General features: G+C 42.6%; 2 protein-coding genes across 7 annotated transcripts in view; both read right to left on the bottom strand.

The window, feature by feature from the left end:
• Nadk2 (NAD kinase 2, mitochondrial) overlaps positions 1-7,735 on the bottom strand; it is a 37,078-nt gene extending 29,343 nt beyond the window's left edge. For 2 of the 4 annotated variants that reach the window (XM_040757609.1, XM_040757608.1), the window contains exon 1: positions 6,747-7,033. Coding sequence is in view for 2 of the 4 variants with exons in the window: in XM_040757606.1 (XP_040613540.1) it covers positions 7,321-7,578 (258 nt within the window). In the remaining 2 variants the exon portion in view is untranslated. Of the gene's footprint in view, positions 1-6,746; positions 7,034-7,320 lie in introns of those variants that run through there. The other 2 variants (XM_040757606.1, XM_040757607.1) reach the window with 2 other exon arrangements.
• Positions 7,736-8,090: 355 nt separating this feature from the next.
• The window catches only part of Ranbp3l (RAN binding protein 3 like), a 47,092-nt gene continuing 40,424 nt past the window's right edge, over positions 8,091-14,758 (bottom strand). Inside the window, exon 15 of one of the 3 annotated variants that reach the window (XM_040757604.1) lies at positions 8,091-11,336. In XM_040757604.1, the coding sequence (XP_040613538.1) occupies positions 11,284-11,336 (53 nt within the window). In that variant the 3' untranslated portion in view covers positions 8,091-11,283. Of the gene's footprint in view, positions 11,337-11,394; positions 11,917-12,418; positions 13,407-14,758 lie in introns of those variants that run through there. The other 2 variants (XM_040757603.1, XM_040757605.1) reach the window with 2 other exon arrangements.

The following is a 14,758-nucleotide window of genomic DNA, read 5'->3' as shown; positions in this document are numbered from 1 at the left end:
CATGCAGAAATATGACAGAATGGAAACTGAGAACAGATCTGCTACATTTTACACATTTGAATTATGAAATTTTCTAAATGGCCTTCAGCATTTTTACATTATTACTAATTTGTTAACTTGTCTTTAGTTAAACTCATTGTGCTTACAAATTTTTAAAACTTGTTTTACCAGCTAAGTGTTATTGCTTTGGAGTCTTTCATTTCTGTGAAGGTCAATAGTGTTCTTAACACATACGGAATACACAATCTTGTAGGACAATGAAAGTGTGCTACGGAAACACACCAGACACAATTCATCATCCTTTTACACAGTTAGCTCGGTGACTTTCTGCTACTCAAAGCTCCTGGAGGGTGTGTGTGCACCTTTCCAGCAGCCTCTGAGGCTCAGGCCTGCAGCACCACTCCAGACGGCTTGTTTGGCTGGAACAGACTGATCTGGGATTCCAGACTGTATCTCACAGGTGCTCCCTTCCCTTCTTCGCAGCTGCCTTGAGCAGTATTCATTTTGTTCACTGTTTACGTCCTCCCCATGTGCTGCTGTCATCACGGCTCCCTCTTCAGCTCTCTTCTCAGCTCTCCCTTCATCTCCCGAGTTATCTCCAAGCCCGACCTGGCCTCCCGAGTGAGTTAGAACTAAACCCTGTCCCCATGTTCTATCTTCTTTTCATTCACAGACTCTACTTTTCAAATGTCTTCCTTGGCACCCCACCCAGTCCTTTTCTGTATGCTCATGGACCACTTTATCTACGGAGTTAGACACCATGAGATGTCTCCAAACACTAGAAACTGCTCTTTTGGTCCCTGGTTCAGTACATAGCCTGGTAAATAGCAACTTAACAAGTTAAGTCAGGCTGACGCAGTGGCTCTGGGTGAAGGCAGCTGACTCTGCCTTATGACCTGAGGTTGATACCCTGGACCCACACAATGGAGGAAGGGAGCCACCTCTCCCATTTGCCCTCAGACCTCCAGACCTGTGCCATACACTAAGTAAACAAAAACCCTTTCTAGATCTGATGACAGTGATTACACTGTAGCGTTTCTACTTAACAATGGTTACACTTTTATTTATTTGATGTGTGCCCCGAGCGCATGTGGAGCTAGAAGACAACTGAACTTGAGGTAGTCAGTTCTCTTTTTCCACTCTGTGTGCCCTGGATGTCACACTCAGGTCCTCCGGGTCCTCTGTCTTGCTTTACCCCAGGAAGCCATCTTGGAAGCCCTGGCAAGTGTTTATAATATAGACCTAAGTTATATTGTTTATTACAAACATGCTTCATGAAAAAGGCAGCACTTCAGAACTACAGCTACCTCAAAGCAATTACTTAAAAGAAACAGGATGGAAGGGAGGGAGGGAGGGAGGGCAGGAGGAAGGGAGGGAGGACTTCCCACTCCATGTAGCTTAGGAATGTTGCTTAATGGTAGAGCACTACCTAGCATGTACAAGGTCCTGGTTTGATGTCAGTGGTATAAAATTAACTACCACTTCACAGTGTTAAATACAACACCTTTTTAGTTCACCTCATTGATCTTAGAAAAGCAACCTGCTGGGGCTGGAGAGATGGCTCAGTGGTTAAGAGCATTGGCTGCTCTTCCAGAGGCCCTAAGTTCAATTCCCAGCACCCACATTGCAGCTCACAACTATCTATAACTCCAGTTCCAAGGGATCTGGCACCCTTACACAGACAAACATGCAGGCAAAACACCAATGCACATAAAATAAAAAATCAATCTTTCTAAAAAAGAAGAAGAAAAGAAAGAAAACCAACCTGCTTTGGAATGACAAATCAATGTCACTCTAAATATAAAACTTTCAGTTGGGTGACAATGCAAATGTGTTATAAAATTGATCTAATTTCCTACATTATGAATATCTAGTGGTTCATGAGAAAGAAAAAAATATAATTTTTCTAAGGCATAAAATAACTGTCACATGGCTGGTATTTGAAATTCTGCATTTCTGTTATATATTAGTAAAAGTGAAATAGAGTCAACTTGAACTTCTCTGGTTAAAACTTAAACATGCATCAGTGAACAAACACTTGCATCTATGCAGAACTTCCTTCCCACAATTAAGATCACAGGAAAAGTGATCGGGTTTACACAGCAAAGCCACTGACACTTGTATGGTGGGCACACACTTGAAGTTAGGGCTTCCCCAGGTAATACTGGTCTGTCACAGTGAAGACAAAACAAACAACAAAAACCAGCATTTCAGCTACTGTGACATTCGATCTTTCTCTTTTTGAAAGCTCAGTGACAACCTTATTTCAGTTAAAAGGACAGGCAAGCTGCAAATCCTGGCAGCTGCCCAGAGGAGAAAGCTGGAGAAGAAAGAAAGTTCATCGTTTGCTTGTCTTCCCCCCCCCAATGCAAATATTTATGGAATGAAGTATACGTTTAGCCTTTGTTTCCCAAATTATGTTCCACAGAGCTTAAAATCTTTTTTTCTGCCAAAACAACAAAAAAATCATCCTTTGTTTACTTTGTTTCTCAAACATTTTAAGCCTGAAACCCCTTTAGAGAGCCCGGGCTGGCAATCTCTGCCTTACCAACTAACCTGGAATACTGCCAGATGGCGATAAGGCCCAGGATGGGAAAAACCTGGAGCCAGCCTGGGGAAGAACAGAACTGAAGCCTTTGCAAAGAACATCACTTCCCTGCCATCTCAACGGGGGCTGGAGGGTAGGGAGAATGATGAGAAGACAGAACACCTGCCCCTAAATAGCTGACGGCCTACAGAAGAAATCGCACACCGGTATTTTTCATCGTGTCTTCATAATCCTTAGCATGACCTCGGTAGGCAGAAGCACAGCAAACATCAAGGACTTCTGAAAGGGTTCTGTCTGAACCTGACCTCAAAGGGTGAACAGAAACAGGAGAACAGAGAAAAACATTAAACAAACTGGGCTGCAAAGGTAAAGACACCAACAGATGTAGATGAAATTAGCAAGGATGCCCCAGGAGGGAGCGCTGGCCCTAAGATCCTAAGAGCCCTGGCCCTGCCCCTCATCAGCTGCAGCACTCACTGAACAACACAGTAGAGTTGGCCCTCAAGGTATGGGTGTAGGAGAGCCAACCCTGAGGGGTGAAAGCAGAACTGAGCCCACCTCTTGCTCAGGGCTGCCAGAGGTGAACTAGCCAGGGCAATGCTGGAGAGCCCATCCTGGTGGTGAGGACCTGGGAGTGCTGGCGGGCTGACCAATCCTGCAACTCCAGGCCCAGAACCAGGAATAAGTGTTGATGCACCTCAACATTCACGCCATCTGTGATCTGCTGGAGCATAAGCGGGGAGGGGCAATCCTGTGGACCAGAGGCCAGGATCCCCATGACACAGGGCAGCAATAGAATGTCCAGGAAGAGTCCCAGTGAGAGTCCAGTGTTAATAGTATAGCATAGATCAGAGGCCTTGACCCAAACCAATGATTCTTTGCAATGAACACCTGCATGTAAAGATGTATGGATAAAGGGATTTACTGTGACTCACGGTGTCACACCGAAGCTTTAATGACAAGATTTTCCCTTTCTTCCTTCTTTTTTCAATCCTAAATTTTATCTTGTTTTATTTTTGGGCTTGAGGTTGCAGGAGCAGAGGGCAGATGAGAGGGGACAGGATATAAGTGGGATCAGGATGCATTATTGAAAAACAAAGAATAAATTTTAAAGAGAGGAAGAAAAAGAAAAGGCACTTCACTTCACTTACTCATACACAGAGATCATTTCCAAAAGGAAACACAACACAGGAAAGGGACAAACAAGTTACTTGCAGGGGCCAGAACCTAATAAAAGGAGAAGGAAAAGACTAGTTACACAGCATTGCTTTACATTTAGTTTTTATGTACTCCTGATCCATAAATAGTTCAAATTAAATCATCACATCTAATGAAAATTAAAATTAAGATAGCCAAACATGATGTTCTAGAAATAACAAGCAATGAAGTCCAAGAGGCAGACAGGAGTCCCTGTCTACGAAGAGATTACTGAAACGCAGTGTTTCTAAAGTACCCTCTGGGAAGCACTTGAAAACACAGGATACCAGTTTAAAAAAGATGTAGATCTCTGGGATTCATCCATAGTAACCTGAGGCATACTGTTCAGAGAAGCCAAGTGTAGGAATCCTCTACACTGCATCAGACCGTGAGGGATGGCTCAGGAATCTGTACTTTGCTAGGTTCCCTGGGTGATGGATGAAGGGAGCCTCTGGGTACTGACAAGCAGAGGAGCCAAGTGGCCAGATGTTCACCCTTAGATAGATGGCTCTGGTGCCTGTGGCTAGAAGATCTGGCAGTACAAGGTTCAGTTAGGAGGCCCTGACAGTGCCCCAGCACGTTCTTTAATGTGCTAACTGCTTACACATCTGACTGCATATACATGGAAAAGATAAATCTGCCCAGGACTTACCACAACCTATAGCGCCCATTTTTTTCCCAAACAAAAGGAAACAAAAGCAAGGCATTACATCTCCACCTAAGAAGACAATAAATAGAAATCATTTAATCCAACAGATGTGTCATTAAGTGAACTTATTTTATCTGATTGTATCTAAAAACAGAAGCAATTAGAGATGGTTTCTCTGAGGTTACCACAGAATGGGAGAAAGTAAAGCAAAAACTGCTCATTTCTTATTTGATTTGTACAATTAAGTATTTTAAATAAACCTTCTCTCTGTCTGACAAAGTGTGTTTTTGGCAAGAATATCCTTGCCAATCAGTTTTGTTTCATCTAATGTGTGACTGCCAAGGTGTCTGGTTAATAAAAGCTTCGCCTCTGCCACCAACTTGTGTCACAAACAGACCCCAACAGTGGTTTGTGCCTTTGCAAGATCATGGGACTTGGAAGCAAAACCCTTAAATAAAAGTCTTCCATTCCCAAGTCATTAGTCAACCAATGGGAAGAAAGGCAAGGCTGAAATAATACACTACCAGGAAGATCAATTCAAAGCCAAACCTTTGCCCCAAGCTGAAGGATAGAATCCTATTCTTGCACAGGCTTCATCAATTAAAAAGATACCTCATGTAACTCTTGTTCTTTCTACAAAGTCAGAAAACCAGAGGTTTTGGGATAGAAAACTACCTGGACACTTTGGCCAACATCAACTATGTAATTTTAACAAGTACCCTAAATAGACAGACAGACAGACAGACAGACAGACAGACAGACACACACACACACACACACACACACACACACACACACACACACACACGGGGGGGGGGGACAGAGAGAGATACCAACAACAACCAATCCAACCAAAGAGAATGTTTACTTACAAAATCTTGTTACCATGATGTTCCGACACAGTAGCCATAGTACCAGTGTCATGAAACAAGCAACTGGTCATTTTCTTTTATAACCAACTCATGCACCTTAGTTATAGCAAACAATGTAAAAATCTTTCCATTCTTACCTTCTACCAAATACCATGGGAGAAGAACTTCACACAGCCTGCTATCCCTTACTTGTTCTTATTCAGGTTACACCTAATGCACTCTCACTGAAAACACTGACTTAACATCAATGCAAAACCAACTCCTATCAGTAAGAAAAAAATCCAATAAAACTGCAGCAACAAAACCTACTCTGCCTCTATGGCTAGGTCATCCCAAAACTCCGCCGTACAGCCCACAGTCGTACTTCAATGCTGTCTTATTACAATAGCATCACCAATGACACACAAATACTACTCAAAGATGGAGCTTAAGTTTTCAAAGACACTGACTACTCCTACATTTTAAGTTTTTATTAGTAGTGATCTAGTTCAGAGATACAAGAGTTAATCTCAATTCAGATTTCTACCTGTTTTCCAGAGTCCTTGAAATAATTTCATAAAACCAGTTCCAGAAAGGGTCTTGGTAGCTACTTAGCTCAACCGATCAGGAACTAGGTGAATGAACTTTTGAAAGCTAACAATACAGTACAAACAAATGTTTTATTTCACTGAGGACATCGAGAGAAGTTAAAAAATGCAAAGTCGGCTACACAGAACCAGAGAGCAAGTGCCTTGAGCTTCACCCTCTGTAGTAGACTTGAGAGTGTACCACTATAAGTCCAGAGAGTCTTACATAAAATCGTGTGACGCTAATAAGCATACGTGGTATTTCACAATTTCTAAAAGGTGAACCTTAGAAGGCTGGGAGTATAACCAAAAGGACACACCTCCTTTTCCAAAATAGAAACAGCATACTTCCATGTGGCCGACTATCCCCCACCTCGATGCATTCATTTCAGTCAATTAAACAAACTGCTGATATTCTGTGACACTGCAAATGTTTTCTATAAATACCTTCAAGCACTTGGGGGAAAGAGAAAATAAATTTGCACATTGACTTCTACCAAGTGGCCCTTCAGTTTCCCAAACAAGACAGACAAGATGTTATAGCTAAGCAAGGATTTACAATGTGTTTCTCCTGTCTCCCAAAAAGTGATATTACAAATCATCACCGGATTTTAAGAACAGGCAGCCTACCTATTCTTGGCACATAATTGAATAGTGGTTATATACAATTAATTCTAAAGCCTTCGTGTGCCTGGAATCAACAACTACAGGCATCCAATGGGCTCTTTTTTACCTAGAATCTAGATAAATTATTAACAATTTCCCTAAAGTTACCGTGTAGCGCAAAACTCAAAAATTTCAAAAATGGGGAAGCTCTGCGTTCAATCCCTCCCACACACTTACACGCACGTGGTTCTGTACACCTGGCTATTAGTAAATATACCAAATACAGAGTATCGCGAAGGCACGCTTACTTCAGAGTCACAGGCTCTTCCTTTCACCCATTATTCTGTTTACTTGTCCCTTATCTGACTTTCCTACACAAAAACACATCTCAGGTCAACTTTCCTGCCTCGCTGACCCGGGAGCTTTTCAAGCGGGCCAGAGACCCTGGACCAGCGACCACATTCCAGCAGGGCTTTCCCAGGCCAGGCCTCGGTCCCCGAGAGTCAAGGGGGTGTGTCCGTGGCACCTCGGCCCTCTCTCGGCTGCCGCGCACCGGAATTTTTTTCCTAGGAGCGGCCTGGGGAGAGGTCCCCAAGGCGAACAACCCTCCGGACACCGATTCACCTTCTCGGCGATCGGAGTCTGTGCCCCCGAGGCCGGGGCGAGGACACGAGGGCACACGTGGCTTCCAAGTCCCGGTCCCAGGGGCCCCTCCGAGGAGGGCTCGGGACGCCACTCTCCCACGCCCGAGGGGAGGCCCACAGGCAATCGGAGTGAGGTCGTCGGGCTTTGCGGGTGCCCTAGGTCTCGCGGGGCTCACCCGCACCCCTGCCCTTCATCTCCCACCCCACCCCCATACCGGCCGTGGCCGCCAGGACCCACCAGCTGCTTCAGGTCCTCCTCCGAGAGCTCCGCATAGCGGTACCGCTGCTGCTCGAACTCGTAGCGAGTGGTTTTCGCCACCACCACCACCCGCGAGGGGCGGAAGCCTCCGTCGGCGCGGCTACCACGGCTCGCCAGCTCGCGCGGCTGCCCGTGCCCCAGGTGCCGCCGTCCGTCCGCGCCCGAGCCCCGCAGAGCCGCCCGGCCTCCCGCCACGCGCCGGCAGCTGCCCAGCAAGAAGCCCCGGTAGCAAGTCATGGTCCGCGGGGCTGCCGCCGCAGGCTCGCACTCCCCGACGCCAGCACAGCGCCGGGCGCGCAGAGGTTAAGTGCGCGGACGTGCGTGGAACGCGCCACTAGGGGGGACGTGCCCAGACGTTGGCGCGGGCCTGGAGCCCCCGAGACGACGGGGGACAAGGGGGGGCGAGGGGGCGGGGCTCGGGGCTGGCCTACGGGTGGTGGGTTTTATTTGTTTGTTTATCCGTTTCCTTCTTGCGCCTGCGCACTGGCCTCTCGGCCCGGCCCCACCTCCCTCTCCACCTTCTAGTCCGCTCAACGCCCGCCCCCAGGCTGGTTCCGACAGCCTATCAGAGTTCGGGGAGGCTTGGGAGCGCGAAGGGGTGCAGGGATTGGTTGTGGCAGGGAAAGGGCAGGAATTCTATTCGGTGTTTGAGCTGCCTGAAGAAATCCAGCTGGAACCGGTCTGAGGCGGCTCAGAGGGTGCAGGCGGAGTTTTGAGCGCCTGGCGGGAAAGCGAGATCCCTGGGCATCTTCACCTCGGTGCTTTTTCAGGATTGCCTAGCTTTCTGGTCCCGAGCTTGTCTTGGGTGAACTTTAACCAGTGTCTGCTGGCTAGCGGCGGTAAGAGCTGAGGACACTGACCTTGCACCGGACAGTGTAGTTTGCGGGGCCTAAAGCCAAATGACGATATCGAGCCCTTTATTAGAGAGGAATTACAGATGGCGAGAAGGACCATAGAGCATTAACACGAGCTCAGAGATCTAAGGCCCTCGTCCTTCTGACCGCCAAAGACCACCAGCCTAGAGAGTCAGTGCTGTCAGTGAGAAACGTCGAGGATAAAGAGGGAAGTCCTTGTCTTGCCTAGTGGTGCCTGCTCCTGTAGACTGGAAGAAGATAAGGTTGGAACACTGGGTAGGGCCAGACCGAAGAGTTAACCGTTCGCACTTTGCCCTTTATCCTGTTGGCGGCCCACAAAGAAGCAAGTTCAAAGCACTGTTTGATGATTATTGATCTGGCTTTGGAATGTTGAGTAGTCTCAGAAGCCAGGGCCTGGAGACTGTCGGAGTCTGTGGGGACAGTTACACAAGCATAGAGATCTAGGCTGATGTAAAAATACTGTGATTAGAAGGGAAGGTTATTCTGAAGGAAAAGTCATAAGACTGCACATCCTAGGATGTGGCACCTGCCTCTGAAGTCCTTGGCCGGAAACTTGTCAACGGGATATCCCTGTCAAACCTAACTCTGGATCCTTTGGTCTGCCTCTCCCAAAGCATCGCTTCAGTAAGCCATCTTCTTGGTCGGATCTGGAACTCTCTCTCCCTGAGGGATTTTCCACTGAAGTTCTCAAGCATTCCCATGTCTATGACATTTAAAACTTTAAAGAGTGAAAGGACCTTCCAAACCCCCGTGGTTTACTTGTTCCCTCTTTCCCCTTGCATAGAGATTCTAATCAGTCATGGGTGCATTCATGCTGCCAACCTGGTTTTGGTGGGGGCGGGGCTTAGTTGGCTTACAATATTCCCAACCTTTTATCATCTCTCTGTGCCTTCTTCACTATTCTTATTTCCAAAGTTACCAAACGACCAGATTGAAACTCAGAAGATACCATTTAGTCCTTAAATCGCTTGGTTATGTGAAGCACTGAATGGGCTCAGTTCGTTCTGAAATACTTGGCTGTTGGTTCTTAGCACACCAGCCCCTACTGGCGCTTCTTCCACCTCTGAGTTCCCCCTCTCCGTTTCTCCCTAGACCCTTCTCTGCGGGGTAGCTACTACCATTGACTCTTGTAGCCATCTTCCTCTCTCTCCCCCACTCCGTTCCCCTGGGCGAGTGCACCTGCTGCTGTGTAAGGAAGAGTGTGGGCCTTCGAAGACTGGTTCAAGTCCCAGCTTTGATGTGTATTTTGCTTTGTGAACCTTGGACTGGTTGTTTAACCTTTCTGAGGCTATTTCTTCATCTATGAAACAGTAGCTACCTTGTAGAGTTTGCATGAATGAGTAAATGCCTAACCCTGTGTCCACTGTAAATTAGACCCTTCAAATATTAGCCCGCTTTGCCTTACATGACTTCAGCTGTTATCAGCATCTTTAGCCCATAGCATTCTCCTGAACTTCAAATCCTTATTTGTAGCTTACTATAGGACGTCTCTTCAGTTCAAATATACAACATCTATCAGTGGACACTAAGTTATATTTGAATAGAACACCCTACCAGGTGCTGGAAATCAAATGATAAGGAGTATTTGTTCTTTAGAAAGATTATACAATGGTAGAATTCTACAGAGTATTTCTAAGAATTCAAAGGAGCAGGTTTTAATTCAGCATAAGATATCCTGGAAATATCTTGAACTAGCACACAGTAAAACATTAGTGTTATCAAGAATTAGAAGGGAATTCTGCAAAAGAAATAGCATGAACAAATATATAAAGACCCAATGAAGCAGCAATTCTGAATTCCTAGTGATCTGTGAGCAGTAGACTACTCTGGGAGGTAATACAACAGATTCAGACAGAGCAAAGTATTCTATCCAGGCTAAGCAATGTGGCTTTTGTACTATACATATTAGAAAGAGACAAAAGAACAAAATGTCATAGTTAGCTTTGCAAAATCATTAAAATTTTCTCAAAAAAAATCCACATGCAGTAAATAAACCCCCGAAGAGATGTTCAGACATATTAAAAATCAGAAAGATACAAATTAAGGTCAAAGTGAATTTTTTCCCAATAGATAGGTAAAAATTAAGTCCTAGAAACATTCTAGTTAGAAGACTGTCAAACCATCAAGGCCTCATTAGGCTAAATCATTCATCAGTCATTTTGATAATTTTACCACTACTACAGTTTACTGTCTTAGAATAGAAGTTCTAATATGTTCACATGTTTCACTTTGATAACCACAAGTCTGACAGAACAGAAACAAAGCAGTATAGTAGAGTATGTATGGGAGGTATGTACTAACACAAAGCTCCTGGTATTCATTGGACAGGGTATCAGTTTCACATATTCTCAGAAAAAAAGAAAATGGTAAAGTTACTGAATTTCAAACTGGTTTAGTATGGCAAAGCCAATTTAGCTTTCTTTTTTGTGGGGTGGGGAGTGGGGAGCTTGGTTTTGGTTTTTCGAGACAGGGTTTCTCTGTATAACAGCCCTGGCTGTTCTGGGACTTGCTTTGTAGACCAGGTTGGCCTGGAGCTCACAGAGATCCACCTACCTCTGCCTCCTGATTGCTGGAATTAAAGACAAATGCTGTCACACCCAGCTGTGGGTTTCTAATGAATGATCCAAGCAACTGCATGGTAGCCAAGTCTTAAGCAAATACTGTTGTCCCTATCATTTTATGAAATCATTGTCTGCCACTGATATCTTCAGTTTGGAGATCTCCAGATGTCTTAAGATATGCTCTTTCCAATCTACAACATGTGACTCTTTAAAAGCTTAATACCCCGCTTTATAAGATACATATATTCTAGTACTTGGATAGATAATTTTTTGCTGGTGATGAAGGCCCCCTTGGTTTGGTAATGGTGGATGTGTGTGGTGTTTTGAATGAGTGATGTACCCAATAGGTTCAAGTATTTGAACACTTAGTGTCTGATTGGTGGCACTAGGACAGGTTTGAGAACCTTCAGGAAGTTGGTCACCGGGCTGGGCCTTGAGAGTTGATAGCCTGATCCCACTTCCGGTTCACTCAGCTTTCTTTCTGCACATGGTTGGAGAAGTATCTCTCAGCTCACTGCTCGGGCTCCCTTCTGCTCCATTATGGATTCTCCCTCTGGAACTGTAAACCCAAATAAACTCTCCCTTGGTTTTGATACTTATCACAGCAACGAATAATAACTAATAAAGGATGTAAAATAATATTTTGTAGCAAAACATTTTAATGATTCATTATTAAGCTAAACAATTGAAATAAATACTATTTATTGAAAGAGAATGTTTAGATGATCTTAAAATATGTAATTCAGTGTAAAATTCGATACATATGTAATATATTTGGAGACTAGTTAATCATATTTTAATAAAAATAGCTCGTGTGGAAATCCAGAATGTAGGATTAGCAGTCACCTGTCTGAATAACTTAAGATAGGTATTATTTTATAATTGATTACTTTTCATTGAAAGGAGATAAAGGGTGTAGGAAAGCTCCTCCCCCCAAAAAAGGCAGAGGGGGCCTAGATGATGTTTCTTTTCATCAAGATGGAGGAATCTTGAGAGAGACACCATGTTTCTGTTCTTTGTCACATAATCCAGAAGTCTTCACTGTCTCACTGTCTCTGCCTTGCTGATATTCTAACCTGCTTGGAGGTCTCCTGCCATTTCTGCATAGGCCACAAGTAAGTCTGTTTCTCCTTTGCTGTCTGTACAGAAGACCAAATACAGTCAGACTCAATTCAACACAGTAAAATAGTTGGAACACAGAAAAAAATATTGCTTCTTTTCCATTCCAGTGTGAGAACAAGGAGAAACATACCAAGAGATAAAGGAGACCCCTGTCCTCTGCTTAATTATCCTATAATTACAATGTTCCCACAAAGCTAAAGTCTTATAGGTGAACAGAGCTTTCAAATCTTCTTCAGATGCCTTCCTGATTGTATTATGTTCCTAGGATGAATTGTTCACTGAGTGTGTTCTGCACCAGTTACTTTTATGTATGAGGGTAGAGGAGAAAGAAATAATCTTAATTGTCTGTGTCTACTCCTTCACCTGATGCTGTTATCTTTTTCTTCTGAACATATTAACCAAATACTACTCTCAAAGACCTTCCTCAACTGCTGTATGCTAACTGTGAGATTTGAACTGAGGTTTGGTTAATTAATATGCACATGCAGGTACTCGTGTTATAAAGGCAATCAAGCAATGTTAACTTTTAAAATATATATATATTCAGATGTATACTTCCAAAGACCCTCATTACATGTATGTCAGAGTTCAGAACATATCCAGAAACCATTTAGGATCCTGAATCTTTATCCCGGAATGAGACTGTTTAGGGCTACTAAGAAAATAAAATATGGCCCAAATTTTTGAGACCGATTTTCAATCAAAGTATCTCTGAAATATCAAAAGGGCATAAAACATCTGCTAAAAATTATTGAAATTGTTATAGCATAATGATGGAATTTGAGATAGTCATTTGGCTATATATGATATGTTTGTTATAATAGGGCTTCTACAAAGCCATACCTTTAGACTATTAATGACAACCACATAAAGAACATTGATGTTTGTATTTTGTATTTTTTGACATGTGACTCAAATACATAAGATGCAATGGATACAAGTCCATGAATAGACACTTTTGTAAAAGAATTTCTACTTGAATATCTGTACTAGGAAACTCAGAGTGTAAAGAAAAATACACACTTCTTAGAAGATAAACATGATATAATGAATTGCTTTGCAGTTATATTTTTAAATATATGTCTGTAAATTCAGTAAAATATTTTTCTATAGCCAGACAATGTATGACTAAAATACTTTAGTTAGATATTTATCAAGGCTAACAATTTGTGCCTTTAATTATATCCATCAACATGATGAATAGTCCAAATTAGTTATCAAATCCTATTCTAGATTAATCCACAAAATGATGAATTTTTGTCTTCTGAAGTTCATTTCTTAAATGTTGTCCACAGTAATCAAACTGTAAAACATAAACCCTTTAATTGCAAGAAATTGTGTTTCTTTAATTTAAAAAGAAAACTCTTCAAGGTATGTGTAGCATCTTCTCAGTTAGGAAGGTCTGGCATTTCAGTAGAGTGAGTGACCAGTTTCTGTAGATGTTATGTTTACAGGCGAGAGTGCTATGAACACACAACTGACTGTCTGTGGTTCCACCTTGAAGGATCTGTGATAAATGTAAAATATTTTATTACATGATATCATATTTAGACTTAATATCAAATGCAGAAAAATAAGTAGCTTAGTGATAAAGAGATAAAAGATAAGATATATGCTTTTATATATGTTTAGATAATGTCACTCACATTGCTAATAATTTTCACTCCCTCTCTATGTCAAGTGTGGTTGATTGTAGCACATGTGTACTCTTCTTTTGCAGCTTTTGGGTTTATCATCATCGGGTGTGTGTGTGTGTGTGTGTGTGTGTGTGTGTGTGTGTGTGGTGGGGGAGTACACATGTGCTAAGGCATTTGTGGAGGCCAGAAGATATATAACTTTGTGATATGGGTTCTCTCTTTCCACCTTTATACGGGTTCTGGGACTCCAGCTCAGGTTGTCAGGGTAGCTTGACGCACACTTTCCCTGCTGAACCATCTCACCAACAATGTCACTAATAATTTTAAAGATGGCATTTTCTGACAAATAAGACATTATTTAATTCATGTGCAACAAAGTCCAAACAGGCATTTTTTATAGCTTCCATAACATTTTAACATTGTCTGCAATACCTCCCAAAGAAGGTGCCATGTGAGCGGAAAACAAGAGTAGAAGGAGGGTCCTGTGACTGACAGTTGCCTTATATGATTCCCATTGATTTAGCAGTAAGATGGTTGCATATCAATCCTTTCCTTAAGTTTCCTGACTGTGTCTCATTGATTAAATTTTGTCATTTCATTCTTATTTCAATTGACATTTTCTAATAGAACCCATTTTATTGTGGACAATATAAACAGTAATATGAAAGATAATTTACTTATTCATTTCATTTAATCTGGAGAATCATAAAGCTTTTGTTCAATAGATCTGTTTAAAGTAGAAAATCATACTCATGTGGTTTCCTGGCTCACTGAATCAAGCAGCCTAATCTGCACACATGGTAGAATTTTCCTTTTAATTGTAATTTTAATATTCAGCCAAGTGTTTTGTCCTGTTTTGTACATTCTTTGGTCATTTTTTAAAAATTATGCATGACTAAAGTAGCCTTAAGACTGTAAAATAATTGAATGTGGGAAATGCTCATCACATTAACCACTTTATATTGTCAAGTCCTTATAGACAGAATTGGGGTAAGTGAACCTGTCACTGAAAATGACCAGAGGACTCTGTTAAAATAGCTACAGCCATAGAACACAGGTGTGGTTACTAAATCTTTGGCACTGTCCCCCACCGATAATGATATCAGGGTATTGCTTTTAATTCCACATATCAGGACATATAAAATTACTTTACTGCTGATTCTGTTTCAGCCTTAGTTCATTCATGACTCTTGATCCAATTTTTAAAAGTAGTAAATTTTGT

This window comes from Mesocricetus auratus, unplaced genomic scaffold (genome assembly GCF_017639785.1).
Source record: "Mesocricetus auratus isolate SY011 unplaced genomic scaffold, BCM_Maur_2.0 Super-Scaffold_100015, whole genome shotgun sequence".
Taxonomy (NCBI): Eukaryota; Metazoa; Chordata; class Mammalia; order Rodentia; family Cricetidae; genus Mesocricetus; species Mesocricetus auratus.
The sequence above is the reverse complement of the archived record's forward strand: the minus strand, read 5'-3'. Positions and strand labels throughout refer to the sequence as shown.